The 20,202-nt window shown below is 51.4% G+C and overlaps 1 protein-coding gene across 3 annotated transcripts in view; it reads left to right on the top strand.

The window, feature by feature from the left end:
* ARIH2 (ariadne RBR E3 ubiquitin protein ligase 2) overlaps positions 1-20,202 on the top strand; it is a 676,612-nt gene that overhangs the window by 353,719 nt on the left and 302,691 nt on the right. For all 3 annotated transcript variants that reach the window (XM_069643320.1, XM_069643318.1, XM_069643319.1), the window contains one exon: positions 201-318. In XM_069643320.1, the coding sequence (XP_069499421.1) occupies positions 201-318 (118 nt within the window). The remainder of the gene's footprint in view (positions 1-200; positions 319-20,202) is intronic.

Here is a 20,202-nt window from a genome sequence, read left to right as displayed (position 1 = left end):
TTGTGCTTTTGCTAAGCAAATTTATTTGCTATTTCTAGACTTTTTTTTAACATCTGATCAAATGAATTTGTGTGGGACTCTCAATATTTGAAATATTTATCATTGCTTGCATTAGAGTTTCATGTTTGTTAAACTTCTGTGATGGGAAACTTCATAAATGATGACTTGCGTAATACGTTTTTTTTATTTTTTATTTACAGTTTCAAATGCCGACAGATGTATCATGCGCCCACAGACTGTGCTACCATTCGAAAGTGGCTCACAAAGTGTGCGGACGACTCTGAAACGGCAAACTACATCAGTGCTCACACTAAAGATGTAAGATACTTGCTTTGTTTACTTGCTGCTTATTGAAGAGGCAACAGACATAAGAAGGCCCGATTTCTGTCCATAGAAGACCTCTAATCTTAACGACAATCAAAATGTATTTTATGGCCTACTTCGATGTCTGCTGTAGACTGATTTGCGGTTAGCTCAGCTTCTACAGACAGTAACACTTCTATACAATATTATGTAGCTGTATTAAAAAAATATTGACCATAACCATATAACGCTTTAGAAATTCCTTAATGAATTTATCCAGCTGTTTACCGTAGAAAGTGGCTTGAGAGTTCTGTTTTTTGTGTTTCACGTATGTGCCGACTGCTTTTGTAGTACATGTAAACATACATGTAAAAATACATGTAAACATGCAGCTGATTTTTATTTGTATCTGTCTACTTTTCACTGGACTTGCTTTCTTTCATTTGAAAATTCTATTTCGAATGGCTTGTGTCCTCCCATGTATTATCTTATATTAATTAACCTTCCAGCTTCAGCTGCTTTGGAATTTTTTTTCAACAGGGGACGCTGTGTGCTGTCTCATCTATGTCCCTCGAGGGCATCTGTTCGACTGTCAACGTCATCATTGGTATAAGTAGCGTAGGAAGCGCCCATTGGCTTCGGAGCTAACACATCAAAGAATTACAGCGCACTTCTGTTCCTCTGTGGACTTTCGATAGTTATTTACGATCTACGTAAATGTCTTCCCCCGTTGTCTCCATCAATGCCTAAGACTGGCTTCAAGAAGTGCAAAAACTGTGGATCGAAGATGTTCATCACCACCCCCCACTGCATATGTCTGTGGTGCCTTAGTACCAGTCACCGTACCTCCGGCTGTAAATCCCGTCAGGCGATGATCGAAAATGCTCGAAGTGAGCGTAAAGGTAGCAAAATGGGATGCGTTTGGTAATGCTCAAAATCTTTGAGAATGCGGCCGACCCCCTCAAAGGGCAAGCAGAAAGCCCATGCCCCTGTCGATCCGCATAAAGACTACAAAGGGAAGTCGAAGACGAAATCTTCGAAACTGAGCCGGTACTGCATTGAGCAAAATCTCGATCCGAGGAGAAATGGTTGAGGGCTACGATAAGTCAGGAATCCAGTCCATCGAGGGTTCCTTCGAAGAAGCATAAGAAGTCCTTGACGCCTTTTCAGACACAGTTGGTGTCGGAGCCGTCGACACCAGTATCGAAGATGACTCGGACAAAAGCGACTTTTAGTAGACGATTACTTAGAAATTGTCAAAGCCAGTGGTAACCCAGGAAAAGGTTTTCAAACCTTTGCCCAACCGAGATTTGTTTTAAAAATCTATACCATCCATGTATGGAGAGCTTTAATACAACACCATTTGGGTTACAATATGGCACACCCAATGTGCCAGATGAATTTATCTCTGAAGAGTCTAGATGAAAAGACTTAAACGCCAGTCGGCCAGTGGTTTTGATACCTTTTCCTGAACTGGAATTTGGAAAAACAGATCCTACTGACCTCGCTGTATTTTCATATAGAAAACACAGTACGCTGATGGAGAGTTTAGGTTGAAGCAGGCCTACTCCTTCCTTTGAGCAGGATGACCTGACAGATATTTTGAATCAGGGTCCCCAAAAAGATCCAATTTTGCCATTTCACACAGCACTACAAAAAAGGGTCTTGGAAAATTGGGAGACAGCAGAGACTACGGCTGCAGTGAATACAATGTTTGCTAGAAAATATAGACCATCCACCAGCGACCCAGAGTACTTGACAAAACATCCAACAACAAACTTTGGTGGTTCAGGGTGCTACATCTGCCAAGCAGTCAGCATACCCAGCCATCCCTCCTGATTGGGATAAGAGTGGATGCCTGGGTGAGAAAAATATTTACTGCTGGCAGTATGGCATTAAAGTCAACTAATGCAACTTGTACCTTTTTGTCAAGGTTTACGTTTACCTTGTGGGACTGCGTAGCTATGGCGGCTGACCACATCCCAGAAGGCAAAGAACAAGATGGCTTCCTGGCAATCAAGGATGGTAAGGAGGTAATGGGTGAATGCCTCCAGTCAGGTCTGGTTACTGCAGACAGCATCAGCAGATCTATGGCAACTAGCACAGTGTTACGCAGGTTTATGTGGTTGGGGAAGTCTAGAGTCCTCAACATCTCAAGGCTGTTTGGCAGCAAGGCTCATGAGTTTGGAAAAGCTGCAGACCTCGAAAGCGGCGGCTAAATCCCTTAGCGCCGCCAGTAGACCGCCTCAACACCCCTACTGCGGTACATCTTCTTGGAGGGGTAAGTGCTTTCGATTCTATTCCTCAATTGGAAGAGGAAGAGGACAAGCCGGCCAAAGAGGTCAGAGAAAGCTCCCTTGTGGTTGCTAAGCCAACCCAAGCAGCAGCAGTTTTACCCTCAGTCGCTGCTTCAGCTGCCTCAAAACCACTGAGGCCTTGACTCGCAAGGATCCGGTAGGAGGCAGACTTACTCAGCATCTAAAGGATGCTTGGGCACTGGAAACTGTAGCCCAGGATTACTGCCTTCCTTTTTTTTAAAAAAAAAGGCCTCAGGGTCATCAACCAGGGATCAACTCTTTCAGATTTCCAGAACCGCTCCTTGTGCAGGAAATGTTGACCCTGCTAGAGAAAGGTGCTATGGAACAGGCACTTGTGTCTTAAAGGAACAAGGGTTGGTATTTTGCATACTTTGATTCCCAAAAAGGATGGAGTATTGAGAGCCATCTTGGAATTAAGAAACCTGAGCAAGTTCCTCAGGAAGGACAAGTGCAAGATGGTTACCCTTTCCCAAATCCTTAAGGCTCTCCAACTCCAAGACTGGATGGTGTCATTGGACCTTCAGGATGGTTACATTCATGTGCCTATCCATTTCAAGCACAGAAAGTACCTGAGGATCGCGGTTGGCAGTTCTCATGATCAGTTTCAAATTCTGCCATCCGGGCTGGCCTGCGCCCGAGGCTTTTCACCGAACTCATGGCGGTGGTGACAGCGAGTCTCAGCAAAGGGTGGGAATCATGTCTACCCCTACCTAGACTCGGCTGATCAGGGCTTGTTCCCCCGAACAGGCCCAAGAACATCTCAGCGTAACCTGCCACTCTATTCACAGACTGGGATTCTCCCTCAAGTACAAGAAGTCCCACATGATACCATCTCAAAGACTCCAATTTATTGGAGCAGTCCTAGATACTTCCTCAGGGAAAGCTTCCCTACCTGAGGTGACAGCTAAACCTTCTGTAGATTGTCACCAAATTCCAGAGTACCCATCATCTTCCAGCCTTCGATTTCTATTTTTTGTTGAGGTTGCTCGTACTCATGGCTTCATGCATTTTTTTGGTGCCAGAGGCTCGTCTCAGAATCATATCATTCCAATGGGCTCTCAGGACTCAGTGGTCACAATTCTCAGGCAGAATGTCAGACCATCAGAAAGTTCTGAGCAGAGTCTCTCTGGATCTTCTGTCGTGGGCTTGCAAGGACAACTTTCTCGAGGGAGAATCTTTTTGGCAGCCATGGCCGGAGAGAACAGTAGTGACGGACGCCTCAGTCACTCATTGGGTGGGGAGCCCACGCCAACGAGCTAACAATCAGCGGTCGTTGGTCCCCATTGGAGTCCAAACTGCACATCAACCTTTTGGAGCTGAGGGCAATCGGACTAGCGCTGAAGGCCTTTCTGCCCTCTGTGCGGGGAAAGAATGTCCTGATAATGACTGACAACACAGTGGCCATATAGTACCTCAACAAGAGAGGTGGTGTAGGGTCACTACCCCTGTGCAGAGAAGAAATGCTGCTCTGGTTCTGGGCACTTGAAGAAGGAATCCCTCTATTGGCAGTTCACCTAGCCGGTGAGTAGAACAAGGCGGCGGACGCTCTGAGCAGACAGAGCACAGTCTCCCACGAGTGGGAACGAACTCAGGAAGTCCTTCAAGAGATCTTTACCGTTCTCAAGTGGATCTGTTCTGCAACAGTGTCAACCAGAAGTGCAAGCTGTTCTGCTCCAGGGAGTTTCCCCCAAACTGAGCTCTAGGGGACACGTTCGTAGTGGACTGAGAATTTCCACTCCTGTATGCGTTTCTTCCAGTCCCCGTCATTCCTCACGTGATCAGGAGGTTGAGAAAGTTTGGGAATCCCATGATCCTAATTGCCCCAGATTGGACCAGGTGGACTTGGTACCCAGACCTTCTGGACATGTCAATCTGCCCTCGAATACGTATTACACAAAGAAAGGACCTTCTTTCGCAAGCAGAGGGTTGGGTTCTCCATCCATAGGTCAATACACTCGGTCTTCACGCATGGTTTCGGAGAAGCTGAGGTACAATTATTGGGACCTCCCGGATGACGTAATGGATATCTTGCTTTTGGCCAGAAGGCCAGCAACTAAATCTTTCTACAGCTGTCGTTGGAAAAAATTCAGCAGCTGGAACAGGGATAAGAATGTGGATCCCTTTGTGTGACACACCTATGGTGCTTTCTGTTTTGTTACATTTGGCGAATGTGGGGCTCCAGATTGGAACAATAAAGTTATCAGGCTGTGCCATCTATTTTTAAGTGCTTTTCAGAGGAGGATTTCTATATTAGGAACCCTCTGATTGTACATTTCCTAAAGGGTCTAAAGGGTCTTACTAATGTGTTTCCACCAGTACCTTTCAAATTCCCTATATGGGATCTTAACCTGCTGTTAAAATGTCTAATATGCATTCCCTTTGAGCCTATACACTCATGCCCATTAAGACTGTTAACCCTCATTGCAATAACGTCAGCCTGCAGGGTAAGCGAGTTGCAGGGTCTTTCCTGTAAACTTTCACATACGGTTTTCTATAAAGACAAGGTTGTTCTCAGGATGAAACCTTCTTTCTAACTAAGGTAGTCTCTGACTTCCACTTGTTGCAAATTATTTGCCCAACTGTCCACCCTCCTCCTCATCCTGGAAAAGGGGAGGAAAGATTTCATAGACTGGACCCGAAAAGGGCTCTGTTTTTACATATCAAGAATGGCTAAATTTCGTCAAAATTACCAATTATTATTATTATTATTATTAATTGCCTATTCTAGCCCTAAATTGTGTTTAGCTGTTACACAAGAAAACATATCCAGATGGATCAGCCTGGCTATTGAGGAATGTTACAGTTTAGCGGGCAAAGACCCGCCGGAAGGCTTAAGAGCACATTCAACAAGGTGCATGGCAACCTCTGCTGCTCTTCTAAGAGGTGTCCCAATCAAAGACATTTGTTCAGCAGCCACTTGGTCGTCTATTCACACGTTTGTGAGACATTACTGCCTGGATTCATCTTCCAGTCAGGAAGGTCAATTTGCAAAAGCGGTCTTTCATTCAGTCCATGACCACAATTAAAACAAAATATAATTTGTACTCCCACCACCCAATTATTACTGCATTGGGAATCTATTATAAGATGAGAAATATGTGGGAGGACACAATCCATTTGAAGAACAAGTTTTTTTTTTTAAAATGTATTTTATTTTATTACAACCACACAGTGCAACAGAACATAAATAGAACACATCAAGCCACAACAAAGGCCAAACAACAGATATGAAAAAGAAAATAAAGAAAAAACAGAACAGAATTAACTTGACAATCCCCTTCCCTCCCCCCTATGAGCCTGTAGGTTGTCCACCATCATTGTCCGTTCCGTGTGGTGGGGTTCCGTCGCTCTCAGATCCAGCCGAGGTCGACCCCGTACTAAACAGTTCAGCCAATAGCACCTTCCATGCCGTGAGGGAGCTCGCCCCTTCCTCCCCTCCCGTCCTGCTGGCCTCCCACCATGCTGTCGTCTCGGCGGCAGCCCATTTCTGGAGGTCACGCCACCATACCTCCACCCGTGGCCTCTGACAATTCTTCCAACCCATGGCTATTCTGCGTTTGGCAAGTACATAAGCCAAATCTTTAAGCTTCTCCACGTGCCGAAGCTTGCGCGCCCTAGGATACCCTCCAAGCAAACAGGCCCAGGCCGAATCTATCTTAAGTACAATGCCCCTCCCTGCCAGCTTCTGCGCCACTTCACTCCAGTAGGTTGCAATCACAGGGCAGGCCCAGAACATGTGAATCATATCAGCGTTCTCTGTGTTACACTTGGGACACGCCTGGCGCCCAGCGTCTCGAAATCTGGAAATTCTCAGGGGGGTCATGTATGCCCTATGCGTAATATATAGTTGTATCTGTTTAAACCTGGCATTCCTCGATACTTTTTTGTGGTACCCCAGGGCGCGCTCCCACTGCCCATCCGCCATCGGGGCCCCCATCTCTGTTTCCCATTCCAACCTCAGGTACCCCAAATACTTCCCAACCTTTGCCATCAGCATCTCGTACAGCCTGGAGACCTCATGCCCGCCCTCGGATGCGTCATACATAATCTCCAGCGTTGCATCCGGCTCGTCAGCCAATACGGTCTCGGGCCAAGTGCTCCGGACCTCCCTGACCACTCTGTGGAACGTCATGTATTGCCCCGCATGCAGCCCCGCCCCCGCCTCTAGATCTGCGAACTCCGCCAAGGCCCCATCCTGCCAAATGTCACCCAAAGTGACCAGCCCCACTGACTCCCAGTATGTTCGCAGGATGGCCCTAAGCTGTCCGTCTTCCCTTGCCAAGGCCACCAGCGGCAGCTGCGGCATGCACGGCAGGGGATCCCCCATCATCCGGCAGGCTCTTCGCCACATGTTCCTGCCCAACGCTATCATCTTAGGACGCCCCCTCATCCACGTGCTGGATACCCAAATAATCTCTCGCAGGTAGAAGGGGGAGCAGTCCTTACCCAACAGTCTATGTTCCGGGGTTTCGTCGTCCGAAAGCCACTTGGCCACGTACTGCAGCTGCGCTGCCACGTAGTAGGCCTCAAAGTTCGGCAGCCTCACGCCGCCTTTCTCATAAGCCTTCTGCAATTTCCACAATGCGACCCTGTTACGCGTGCCCTGCCATAAGAAATCTCTACATACCCTATGTAGTCTAGCAAAAAACCCCTTGGGTATCATGTATGGGATGTTATTGAAATAATGCAGCAGCCTAGGTAGCACGACCATCTTAAGCATAGCACCCCGGCCCATCATCGCTAAGGGTAGTTTCTCCCAAAACCTCATGCACTTCTCGATCCTCCCCACTGCCAATTCAGTATTGTGCCTGTGTTCCTCCCCGGTCGTGTGGTATACGTCTATGCCAAGGTACCGGAAGGTGCTTGTCGCCCATGGGATTCGCAATACTGGCAATCTCTCAGCCGGTATCCCCACATAGCCGCCCAACGGGAACAGAGTGGATTTCCGAGGGTTGACCGCTATGCCAGAAAGCCAAGCAAACCTCTCCATCACCTCCAAGACATATTGCAAGTTCTCTTCAGGGTATTGGAGGTACAACAGCATATCGTCGGCATACAGGGATATCAGATGGCTCTCCCCCCCCACCTCTATGCCCACCGGGTCATACTGTTGCCGGAGGTAAATTGCCAAGGGCTCAAGGGCCAGGATGTACAACATTGGGGACCAAGGACATCCCTGCCTGGTGCCTCTACCTAACTGCCACCTATCCGACACTACTGCCCCCGTACGAACTCTGGCTAGAGGCGCGCTATATAATAATTCGGCCCACCTCCTGTACCCTGGCCCCATTCCGAAGTGATCCAATGCCGCCAACAGCCACGGCCAACGAACAGAGTCGAACGCCTTGACCGCATCCAGCGCCACTATCGCCATTTCGCCATCTTTGCTACATCCCCATTCGACCACTCTGTGTAGGCGTCTATGGTTGTGGGTAATGTTCCTGTCCGGGACATAGCCCGTCTGGTCAGGGTGAATCAGCTTGCCTATCACTCTCCTCATTCTAGCCGCCAAGACAGCTGTTAGGATCTTGCTGTCCTGGTTCAGCATCGACAAGGGTCGATAGGAGCCGCAACCGTGTCCCGGTGTATTGTGCTTGGGGAGTGGCACTATGACCGCTTCCCTGAGTGATTCTGGTAGCTGTCCCAGCTCAAACGCCTCATTAAACATGTCCAGCATGGGTGGGAGTACCTCCTCCCCATACGCCTTATAAAACTCGCTGGGGAACCCGTCCGCCCCCGGGGCCTTGCAAGTGGGCAGCTGTCGCACTATCTCTCTGAGCTCTTCCAGAGTGATCGGAGCATCCATCTCCTCCCGCTCTTCATCGCTGATTCTGGGCAGGCCTATATCCCCAAGTACTTCATCTATCTCCTCTCGGCTCCCCCCTTCCCGATCTTCATACAATGTTTGATAGTATTCTGCGAATGCCCCATTTACCCCTTCTTGCGTATCAATCTCCGCACCCCCTTCGGTGATGACCGATCGGATCGGAGCCCTAGGGGTTTCGCTCTTATATAGCCAAGCGAGGAGCCTGCCTGTCTTGTCCCCACCCGCATGCAACCTCTCAATGTACTTCGTATAATTCAGGTTACAAAGTCTGTCCCAATGCCCAGAGCACCGCTGCTGCAGCTCAGTAACTACTTCCATATCGGTCCCACCCTTCTCCAATTCTTTTTCCAGCTCGATCTCGGCCTCTCGCAGGTCGGTCAGGATTCCGCCCATTAATCCCTTGGACTTCGCGATAGCAACTCCCCTCATCACCACCTTAAAAGCCTCCCACAAAGTACCAGCCGACTTGACACTCCCTGTATTCGACTCAAAGTACGCGACTATCTCCTCCCTCATGTCCTCCTTGAATACCGGATCCCGTAGCGCCTCCGCCCGAAGGCGCCATGTTGGGATCCGTGCACATGGGGGTCGCAGCCGCCAATGCATGATTAGGGGCGAGTGGTCCGAGAGGACCCTCGCCTTGTAGTCAATCTGTTCACACTCCGTAAGAATGTCTGGAGTGGCAAAAAAGTAGTTGAGCCTCGTGTGCAGTTGGTGCGGAGCCGAATAGTGCGAATACTGCCTCCCACCCGGGTGTCTCGCTCTCCACACATCTACCAGGCCTAGATCCGTTAGCAGCGACTGCAACACCTTGGCCGCTGGGCTGGGCCTAACCATTTTGTCATCCGACCTGTCCTCCCTGGGGTTAAGCACACAATTAAAGTCTCCACCCCAAATTACTGTGCTCCCCAACCCTTCACCGAGTCTCGCGCACAGTGTCTTAAAGTAAGTCGCTGTGTCCTGGTTGGGCGCATAAGTGTTTATGATACAGACAACTCTACCTTCCACAATCCCCCGAACCATGGCCAGCCGCCCGTCCGACTCCACAACCTCCCCCAAGAGCTTGAACGGGACATGTGGTGCAACCCAAACCAGCACACCCCTGGCATACGCAGAGAATGTGGATCCAACCACTGTCCCCCTCCATTTTCTCCGCACCATTTCAAGTTTATCCCGTGTCAAATGCGTCTCCTGTAACAAGGCCACGTCTATCCTCTGCCTCTTCAAATACAACATGACCTTATTACGCTTCAGGTAGCTATTCAACCCTCTAACATTCCATGTCAATACCTTAAGGTCTCCCATGGTTTATCCGTAGCTCCCACTTCCCCCTCTGGTCTGATCGCCTCCCCCCAGTCCCGACTACATCCCTTCTCAGTTTCTTCCCCAGGCTCACATAACAACTAACACCCCCCACCCCCCTAACCCAACCAACTGCCCAGCTCCATCCCTGGATCTCAGGCATCCCCGTGTTCGGTTCTCTTCGGAGGCCCGTGTAGAGAACCCGACAGGGTGTCACTCCCCACACAGTGACTAACCTAACCACACACTGGGGTACGAATAAAACGGCCCTCGGATGCCCCCTACACATTTATATCCGCGCACGCGGACCATGTTCGAAACAGTTAAAAAGTGCATCCCCATCACAAAGTGGCAAAGACTATATTCCAGTCCAAATGTTCAAAATCCGCCGGGCCCCCCGTTTCACTTAACTCTCCCTGCTCCGTCCGCCATCTGCTCATCAGGCTCCTGAGGGCAGTTCTGCGCATCGAGCCTTTCCATGGCCTCCTCAGGGGTGTCGAAAAACAGCGTCTTAGCCTTGAAGAAGACCTTAAGTTTGGCTGGATAGAGTAACATATACTTAAAACCGGCCGTCCGCAGGCGCCTTTTGACCGCCCCAAAGTTCATCCGACTGCGCTGCACTTGTAGAGTCTAGTCGGGGTAAGCAGTGATGGTCGCCTCCCCTCGCCGTATGGTGCCCCCTTTACGAAAATGTTCCAGAATCTTCTCCCGGTCTTTGTAGTTGAGGATCTTGGCGATCACAGGCCTGGGCGGATTACCCGGCGGTGGCCTTCTGATCAGGGCCCTATGTGCCCTCTCCACTGCAAATCCCTGCGTTAGGGCACCTCCGGTGATCTCCTGCAGCAGCAAAGTCTCGATAAAATCTGTGGGATTCTGGCCCTCAGCTCCCTCCGGTAGGCCCACAATCCGGATGTTTCTGCGGGCCCGACCTTCTGCCTCTTCAGCCCTGCTTTCCAGGTTGCCTACCCTCTGCACCAGGGCATGGATCTCTCGTTTGTGCGCGGTGCATTCCGCCACAGTCGGGCCCATCTCCTTCTCCAGGGTCTCTGTGCGCTCGGCCAGGGTTCGCACATCTTGCCTCAGAAGGTTCACATCCTCCTGTACCGCCCCGACCTGAAGTTCCATCGCAGTTTTCAATTCGGCCACCGCAAGTTGGAGTTTGGTCTCCCATGTCGCCTTCAGATCAGCGATCGCTGCCAGGACCTCCTGGTTCGTTCCTCCTGCGGCCATCTCCTTGGGCTGGGCCTTCTCTTTGCTCCTGATCCCCTCGGTGCCAGGCGATGTCTTGGCAAATTCGTCGAGCGTGGGCTGTTTATTCTTCGCCCTCAGGAGCTTGCTCGACATGTCTTCGATCAGGAGCGTCCCTTCGATCTCGCTGAGGCCCCAGGCCTGGGGGCACTATGTCCCCCCGTCGCCACACAGTTTCGGCTACCTCCAGTCAGGCTTGCTCTCGCTGGATCGCGCTGAACGTGAACTGAGGGAATCGCCTCCAGAATCCCGGTCCCCGATCCTTTGTCCCAACATCAAGCGACGGCAGCCATTTTGTCTGCCGGAGAAGCTCCGGCCCCAAAACTTCACGCGGCTCCTAAGTACACAAGCGCTGCACAATCCCGTATGAAAATGCATCCAAATGTGCAGCCGAGCCTCGCATTTACAGTCATCACCGTCTATGCCACATCGTAGCGGCCGTTGCGCGGATTCAGCCGGATAATGTTCGGATCAACGGGAGCTCCCGTTCAGGCACGTCCTTTCACATGGCGTCCAAGCCACGCCCCCCCATTTGAAGAACAAGTTACTTAGCACTGGTAACTTTCTTTCGATTGGATGGTCCTCCCATGTGTTCCTCATCACCCCTTTTTAGGGAGAATTCTCAAAATGTGGTAATTCCTCTCTTCCTTAGAGACCCCCCAGCTCTTTTGCTGAACTTTGGCACTGTGTACTTTTTAATTCTGTTTGTTTTCTGTGTTTATTTCTTTTGGTTATGGAGTTTTAAGATAACTCCATAGGCATCATCATATTTTCATGTGTTTCACAGCACCCTCAGTGCAGTGACACAGGGAGATCTTTTAGACTTCCCAAAGGTTTAAATACCTTCTCTGGGATAAACTACTGTTTCCCAGAGAATGTAAAGTGAAATTGACTTTACTAGTCTCTCCATCCTAGACCCAGCACACACCATCTTACATTGGAGTGCTGGAGGGGTTACATAGTATCCCCTTTGTCTAAATACTCATGAAGCAGTCAAATGGTACCCTTCTCCAGCATGGGGTCTGGCATGGATTCACATGCTCATGAATATTCCCCGTCAGGCCGGGAATCCTCTGTATAGAAAAAATCAGTATCAGTATCGGTGTCGCTTCTGATCGGTCTTTCTTAGTAGTAACCAATCACTGGTCTCTGGGTCATACTGCCCCAGCCAATGACTGCCCTCTCCCTAAGCCCCGCCTCTGGCAGCCATCCTCAGATTTTTACCGCACGTTCAAGTGTTGGGAGTCCTCGTGCTGTAGCTCTCGAGCTTTTGCTGCGTTTTTGCGCTTTTTCGGGAGATCTTTCTCATTTTTCGGTTAAATAGAGCCTCAAGCTCCACCGTTTCTACATCCGATCAACGGGGATCCGTTTCGGAGTTTTCTACGCCCCTCAAGGGTAAAAATTTCGTCGAGTTATGCTTTTGGAGGATTCAAGAAATTCCGAGGCCTACCGGACATGGCCCAGGAGAAAGGAAGCTCGACGCCCGGGAAGCTGTTCAGGACCTGCCCTGGATGCCAGCTTCAGAATGTTTTCAAGGAGGACGAGCATTCATTATGCCTCTGTCTCCATGAGGACAAGACGCACACAGAGAAGGACTGTGCGTTTTGTGGGAACATGTCGGAGCGGACCATGAAGGATCGCCACCTCCGTCTCGCCAACTGGCTGGAAGGGAAGAGCCTGTCAGGCGAGAAGAAGAAAAAGTCTGAGCGGTCTTCTAAGTCCTGTGAGGGCGCCCCGGCGACGGCGGCCCAACAAAAGGCCAAGCACCGTGAGTCCGCGGGCAACGGAGCGCCGAACGGTCGGGCTCCTTGGCTGCCAGGCAGGGCGCATCCTCCCCAGCGTCATCAACCATGAGCCAACGTTCTGGCTCGGGTAAGAGGAAGTCTGAGAACCCGGCGAAGCTTCTGGAGAGGCCCCGGTTGATCTCGAAGATTCCGGCAGAGGGGGAGTGAGGCTCGGACCCTCCCCCCAAGGTGAAGACCTAAGGTGACGATGACCTTAATTCACCCTGCTGTGTGCTTGTGGAGGCTATGCCAGTGGAGGCGACCTCAGGACCCAGAGTCTCCCTGCCACCGCGGAGGGAGTCGTCTTTCAGGCCCATTGAGAAGACCCCCACGAAGTCCTCGTTGGAAAAGGTGGGGGAGGGGCAGGTGGCCATCGTGGATACAGACACAAGCTCTTCTTCAGAGGTCATCTAAGTCATGGAAGAGGCCCAGTCCACCGGGAGGGATCCCGACGAAAGCGACAGTGTCGTCGACGAGGTTCCTCAAGAGCCCTCGCGCCCGTCGTTTCCGGTGCCGCATGACACTTCAGCGGCCATTTTGTCAACGATTCAGTCCTTATGCTTGGAGATAAGGACAAGGTTGCCCCTCCCCCCGACGGAGATACCTGAGCCAGACCCGACGGGGGAGCCGGGACCTTCGGAAAGTCCACCGCATAAGAGGACGCATCCTACGCCACCTCTCCCACCTCTGTGGCCTGCTCTGCCTTCCCCCTGGTCTACTACCCACGGGGATGATACAGGCACGGACACGGCTACGACAGGTACAGATAACGACGTAGGCGACAACGGGACGTGTCGCCTGTCGCCCCCTGCTCGGGCTTCCCCGCCCGACGAGATTGGATCCTTCCATGCCATGATTTCCAGGGCATCCAAGCTCTTACAGCTCTGCCCAGAAGAGAAGGAGGGGTTCCTTTACCAACGGCGCGAGGCTAAAAGGAAGACGGTCCTCGCCGTACCACTTCTTGATGACATCTGGGATGAGGGGCTTGCCCTCCTCAAGAACCCTGCGCCGGAAAATAGGGACCGGTAAGAGAAGTAGTACCGGGTCCCCGACGCTGCCCCCTTGTGCCTTCGGGCGCAACTTACCCTGGATTCGGTCGTCTCGGCGGTGGCAAAGAAGAAAGCTGGGGGGGCATCGGCCTCGACATAAACTTCCCAGCCGGACGGCGAGGGCAGGAAGCTGGACACGATGGGTCATCTCATCTCATCCGCAGCGACGACTATCAAGGCGGCCAACGCCCTGGCTATCGTAGCCAGCTACGACAGGGAGTTTTGGTTCAAAATCGCCCCTCTGTTGGACTTCCTTCCGGACGCCAAAAGGGCTGAGGCCCTTGAAATCTTACAGGAAGGTGAGATTGCCTCGGACCACGCCATCACAGTGGCAACGGACATCGCCAACACCGGTTTCCGTCAGTTGGGCAACGGCGTTTGCCTGAGACGACGAGGATGGCTCAAGGCGACGGATTTCCGTCAGGACGTACAAACCAACGTTGTGGACATGCACTTCGACGGGAACAACCTGTTTGGGAAGGTGGTTGACGAGTCCCTTCAGGCCATCAACACAGACACGGAGACTGCCCGGGCACTGGGAGTGCTCCAACGACAACGGCCGTCCTTTCGGAGCTCCGGAGATGGACAAGGTGTCTCCAAGGGATCCGGCAGTGGCTCCTCCACGTACCGCCAAGCGGCAAGATCTTCGTCCCAGGAAGCCTATAGGTCACACGGCAAGTCAGGTGGTGCCCGTCGTCGTCGACAGGGAGGGCAAGGAGGCAAGGCGGCCTCCATACAAGATTGAACCGACCGTGGGGTCGGGCCCCCGCGGAAGCACCCCGGTGGGAGGCCGGCTGGCGAGGTTCGTCAGCATGTGGGAGTCCATCTCCGACCGTTGGGTGCTGGACGCCCTGGCCCAAGGGCACGCCCTCGAGTTCCAGAAAAAGTGCCCTTGCGTTCCACCCGTGACCAGGAAGGAAAATCACGTCCCTCAACTACTGTTGGAAGTAAGGGCGATGCTCAAGAAAGGTGCCATCAAGCTCGTCCCAAAGAGGCTTTGGGGCTCCGGCATTTACTCAAGGTACTTCCTCGTAAAAAAGAAGACAGGAGGATGGCGCCCCATCCTCGACCTGCGACGAATGAACAAGTACATCAAGGCACAGAAGTTCCGGATGGTCACCCTCCAGCACGTTCTGTGACAGCTGGAGGAGGGCAATTTCCTGTCGTCGTTGGACTTGGAGGATGCGTACTTCCACATCCCCATTCTAAAAAGACACCGAAAGGTCCTCAGGTTCGTGGTCCAAGGGCGGCACTACCAGTTCAAGGCCCTCCCGTTCGGATTGAAGTTGGCACCCAGGGTGTTCACCAAGTGCCTCGCACCGGTGGCGGCGCGGCTGCGCCTACAGGGGATCCACGTCTACCCCTACCTGGACGACTGGCTCATCCGGGCGAGGACAAGGGAGCTCACCGTGGAGCACACTGCGAAGACCGTACAGCTGCTCACTGACCTGGGGTCCTCCAACTTTCCAAAATCCCACCTGGTTCCGTCGCAAGTCGCCCTGTTTCTGGGAGCCAAGCTCGACACTGGCGCGGCTGGCCTCGCCGTCGGAGGAAAGGACCAGGACCATTCTGGGCAAGGTGCTGCGTCTGCTGGCCACGGACATGGCCAGGGTAAGATCTATCAAGTCCCTCCTCGGGATGATGTCCTCCTGCATTTATCTGGTGCGCCTTTGCAGGCTTCGGATGCGGCCCTTACAAGAGTTCCTCGACGCCCGCTGGGTCCATTCGACGGGCAGCTTAGAGGACAGGGTCCCTCTCAACGAGACGTTCTGTCAGGAGATCCGGTGGTGGGGTACCCGCTCTTAATCTGTCGGCGGGCACAGACTTTCAGACCCCAGCTCACCAGGTGATGGTGACGACGGATGCCTCCCTGGAAGGTTGGGGAGCGCACTCCGGAGATCTTCACGCGAGAGGCCTTTGGCTCCCGGAGGAGAAGTCACTCCACATCAACATCTTGGTGCTCCGCCCAGTGTTCTAGGCCCTCAGTCTTTTCTTCCGTCCCTCAAGGGGAAGGTGGTGAGGATCTTCACCGACAACACCACCACGATGTTCTACATCCGGAAGAAGGGCAGAACTAGATCCCCTGCCCTATCCAAGGAAGCCCAGGATCTGTGGCATTGGGCCGTCGCCCAAGGGATGTTTCTGGTGCCTTTGCATCTGGCAGGAATAAAAAACGCCATTGCCGACTCGCTCAGCAGAGAGCTGCGCTCGTGCCACGAGTGGGAACTACGCCAGGATTCAAGAGGATCAACTCTTCCGACGATGGGGCGAACCCCAGATCGATCTCTTCGCGACGGCAGCAAACTCCAAGTGCCGGAGGTTCGCCAGCAGGTTCCCACAGCCGAGGAGCATGGGCGATGCTTTCTCGATCCCCTGGGACGGCCTATTTCTTAATGCGTTCCCTCCACTGCCGTTGCTGCTCCGGCTCATCAACCAGCTCAAGAGGTCCCGGTGCAGGATAATCCCCGTCGCACCGGCGTGGCCGAGACAGATCTGGATCCCGGACCTTCTGGACTTGTCAACATCCACACCAGTCAAACTGCCGACGGACGCAGATCTCCTCTCCAGAGAAGGAGGAGCCATTCTTCACCACAACGCAGAGTCGCTGAACTTGCAGGCCTGGCTCCTGCAGCACCAGAGTTTGGAGGGTACGACATCCCGGCCGACTGCAGAGAGGTTCTTGCAAAGGCCAGGGCCTCCTCAACTCTCGTGCTACGGACATAAATGGAAGGGGTTCTCTGTCTGGTGCTGTGCACAGAAGATTAACCCTCTACGGATTACGGCCCCTCAAGTATTGCCGTACCTACTGTCATTGGCCAAGGCTGGACTAGCTCACGCTTCCATCAAGATGCATCTGGCCGCCATCTCACGATACACCAGAACTATGTGACGGGCGTCCTTGTGGTCTCATCGACTGGTGAAGGAATATATGAAAGGATTGTTCTGATCATTCCCGCCGGTGAAGGCCTATGCCCCGACGTGGGAGCTCAACGTGGTGCTGACCAAGCTCATGGGGGCCCCATTTGAGCCTATGCATTCGGCACCGTTGAAGTTTCTGTCGTGGAAAACAGCGTTTCTCGTGGCCATCACCTCCGCACGACTAGTGGGAGAGATCCAGGCCCTATCTTGCAAGCCGCCATACTTGACGTTTCACGACTCAAGGGTGGTGCTGAGAACCCTTCAACCTTGGTGTTGCCAGTTTTCTTCCCGTCTTCTTCGTCGCCGGCTGAAAGGAGACTGCACTCGCTGGACGTAGCTAGAGCGCTGACGTTCTACGTGGACCGCACAGAGTTTTCGGAAGACATCACAGCTGTTTGTAAACTTTGGACCTGTGAATCAAGGGAAGGCTCTCTCAAAGGCTTCCATTTCCAGATGGCTCTCTGGCTGCATCATGCACTGTCACCGGTTGGCAAACCGACCGCTGCCCGGTGGTCCGAAAGCCCACTCGACCAGAGCAATCGCTGCTACCACGGCGTCCCTTTCTGGTGTGCCCCTGTTCGACATCTGCAGGGCTGCGACGTGGAGGTCGACACACACCGTCACGAGATTCTACTGCGTCGATCGGGTCTCCAGGGTTGGCCAAGCAGTGCTGCGCAACCTGTTCGCCTAAGGCGAGCCTGGTGAGGAGGTAAGAATTGCTTAATGTTGAGTTTTGGATGTAATGCTTAATGTTGAGCCTTTGCCACGTCCCGTGGTTGTGCATGTGTGTACTGCTATGTATTCTTTTATTCATGAGCATGTGAATCCATGCCAGACCCCATGCTGGAGAAGGAATAAGTTACTTACCTGTAACTGTTGTTCTCCAGCATGGGTCTGGCATGGATTCACATGCGAACCCTCCCGCCTACCCCTCTGCGGCTCTTCACTTGGTCATACTGCCACTTTACGTGCTACCAAATCTGAGGATGGCTGCCAGAGGCGGGGCTTGGGGAGAGGGCAGTCATTGGCTGGGGGCAGTATGACCCAGAGACCAGTGATTGGTGCCTACTAAGAAAGACAGATCAGAAATGAAACTGATACTGATTTTTTCTATACCGAAGATTCCCGGCCTGACGACGGGGAATATTCATAAGCATGTGAATCCATGCCAGACCCATGCTGGAGAACAACAGTTACAGGTAAGTAACTTGTTCCTTTCCTATTGAAAAGGCTGGTGGCAGTGGTTTTACAACAAACCCATGATTTTTCCCGACCGCGAACACCAGTAGCTAAAAATCACGGGAGACATGTTTTTCAAGATGGCGCCTCAAGCCCCTTTGTTTAAACGGGACCCAGTCTTTTTTTTTGCTGTTTCTTTTTGGAAAGGTCCTTCTAGTGTTTGTCTCTGCGTGCCAAACCAGGTTTCGTCCGTTTGTTCGTATGCCTTTGGCGGGCTTCAGGACTGAAGACCGCCTCTGGCGTCTGAGTGTCTGGGGTGGGCAGGAAGTGAGGGAGGTGCCGAAACTCCTTGTGCTTAGTCTCGTAGGAGACCCAAATGCACTCTGGCGTGATTGGCTAGCTGACTGTCCGGCAAGGACAGCCACCCTCCTGGGGAGTGACAGCTGGGCTGGAATGAAAGAGAGAGAACTGTTTAAAAGGCGAGTCGCCAGGACTGGAAAGCAGTCGACCACTGGAACGAAAGAACCGAAGAAGAGCTAGAAGAGAATGGCTGCTGCAACTCCTGTACCATTGGTTTGCCCGGTGAAGCCCTGCTGCAGGTCCGTGCCAAGTTCATCTCGACAGAGAAGCCACTTCAAGGACGACTTCTTCCTTTGAGTTGGTGTGACCAATCAACTCGTAAGCCTCCTGGATACCATTCTCAAGTCTGGTTAGGATTAACCAGGGAGAGGGATACCAGTTTGTGCACTTTAATCTACAGCTACTGGAACTGAAGTGACTTCATCTTGTTTGCTTTTCTGACGATCCCATGCAGTGCAGGAGTCCCCTGATGTCCTCCCTCTTGTCCCCACGATTGAGGCTCGGGAACAGTGAGATCTGCAGGACCTGCCAGGAACCAACGTCTTCAGCTGCATTTTGTTCTTCATACTAAGGTACTGTGCCAACTCGATTGAGAGAACGCCACTCTCGCAGTGAAAGTTCGTGAAACTTTCCCAACTTACAGGCCTAATCAGCTCGTGACCCGACATGATTCTTTTTCGCCTAAACTACTTCTAAACTTTCGCAAAGACTTTATCATTTGATACCAGAACTGCGCTTTCCTATCCAGAAAACTAGCCCATTGACTTTGGCCTGGCCTTTTGACTTGAATTGAACTCTTCTGGTGAACTGAAACTATTTGCACTGTCTAAAAAGTATGTGATCTATTTAAATAACTGAACTGCCATTTGGCTCCAATTTCAGGGGAGCTCAAACTGTCTCAAAATCGTAGAATTTTGTATTGAAGTGTATTGGTTTATAATAAGTTTCCCTGCTTCTAGTGAAATATTTTCTAAATGATTGTGTAATAAATGAATAAGTGTTTTTAGCAAGAAACCTTGAGTATAAGTGTTTACTTGAACCACTGTGATTGAAATTCCTCTGTGTAACTACTTGTACTGCTTACATTCACTCTTGAGATAAGCCTGGCTGCTCAGCTCGCTACTAAATACTGTGGTATAGACTCATACCAAAGGTTGGTTTGGCTAACACCTGTAGTCCTAATTGTGTGTAGTGGTCCCAGAGGGTACTACCTGCAATTCTGCCTAATACCTTTACCTGCCTACCCCTCAGGAGAATGTACATGGTCTTACACTTTATGCTTTCTTGGAGCCTACGGTCTATGGTATGCCTGGTAATTCCCCTTCAGGAGGGGGGAAAACGGAGCTGAAGCCAACAGGCACTGCGTGTGCTACTTATACTAATGACGTCGACAGTCAAACGGAAGCCCTCTAGGGACATTGACTCAACGAGACGGCACACAGCGCCTCCTTTTGAAAATAATTTCCGAAGAAGCAGCTGAAGCTGGACGGATAATTATCATAAGATGAGGAATACGTGGGAGGAACATCCAATCGAAAGAACCTTGCCAGGGGTAAGTAACTTGTTCTTTGGTAGTTATTTTGTGGATGCACTGAATTGTACTAAATTGCAACAAACTGTTAGGCAAAGTTTGTATGCAGTACCCTCTGGGAACACTACAAACAACTGACTACACCTATAGGTAACCCAATGGTATAAGCTTGTACTACACAGTTTTGGTAGCGTGTTGAGCAGCCAGGCTTATCTCAAGAGGGCTCAATGTGAGCTGTAGGGGAGTTACACAGATTAACAGTGACACGTATTCAAATAAACTCTTACGCACAAGATTAATTTATTAGTCAGTTAGAATAAGCCTTCTTCAGAAGGGAGCAATATAATGGTAAAACACATCGTTTCACTACTGTATATTCTTA

The sequence above is a fragment of the Ambystoma mexicanum genome, chromosome 2p, assembly GCF_040938575.1.
Source record: "Ambystoma mexicanum isolate Mex_15411 chromosome 2p, UKY_AmexF1_1, whole genome shotgun sequence".
Lineage (NCBI taxonomy): Eukaryota > Metazoa > Chordata > Amphibia > Caudata > Ambystomatidae > Ambystoma > Ambystoma mexicanum.
Note: the sequence above shows the minus strand (reverse complement) of the source record. Positions and strands in the feature narration are given on the sequence as shown.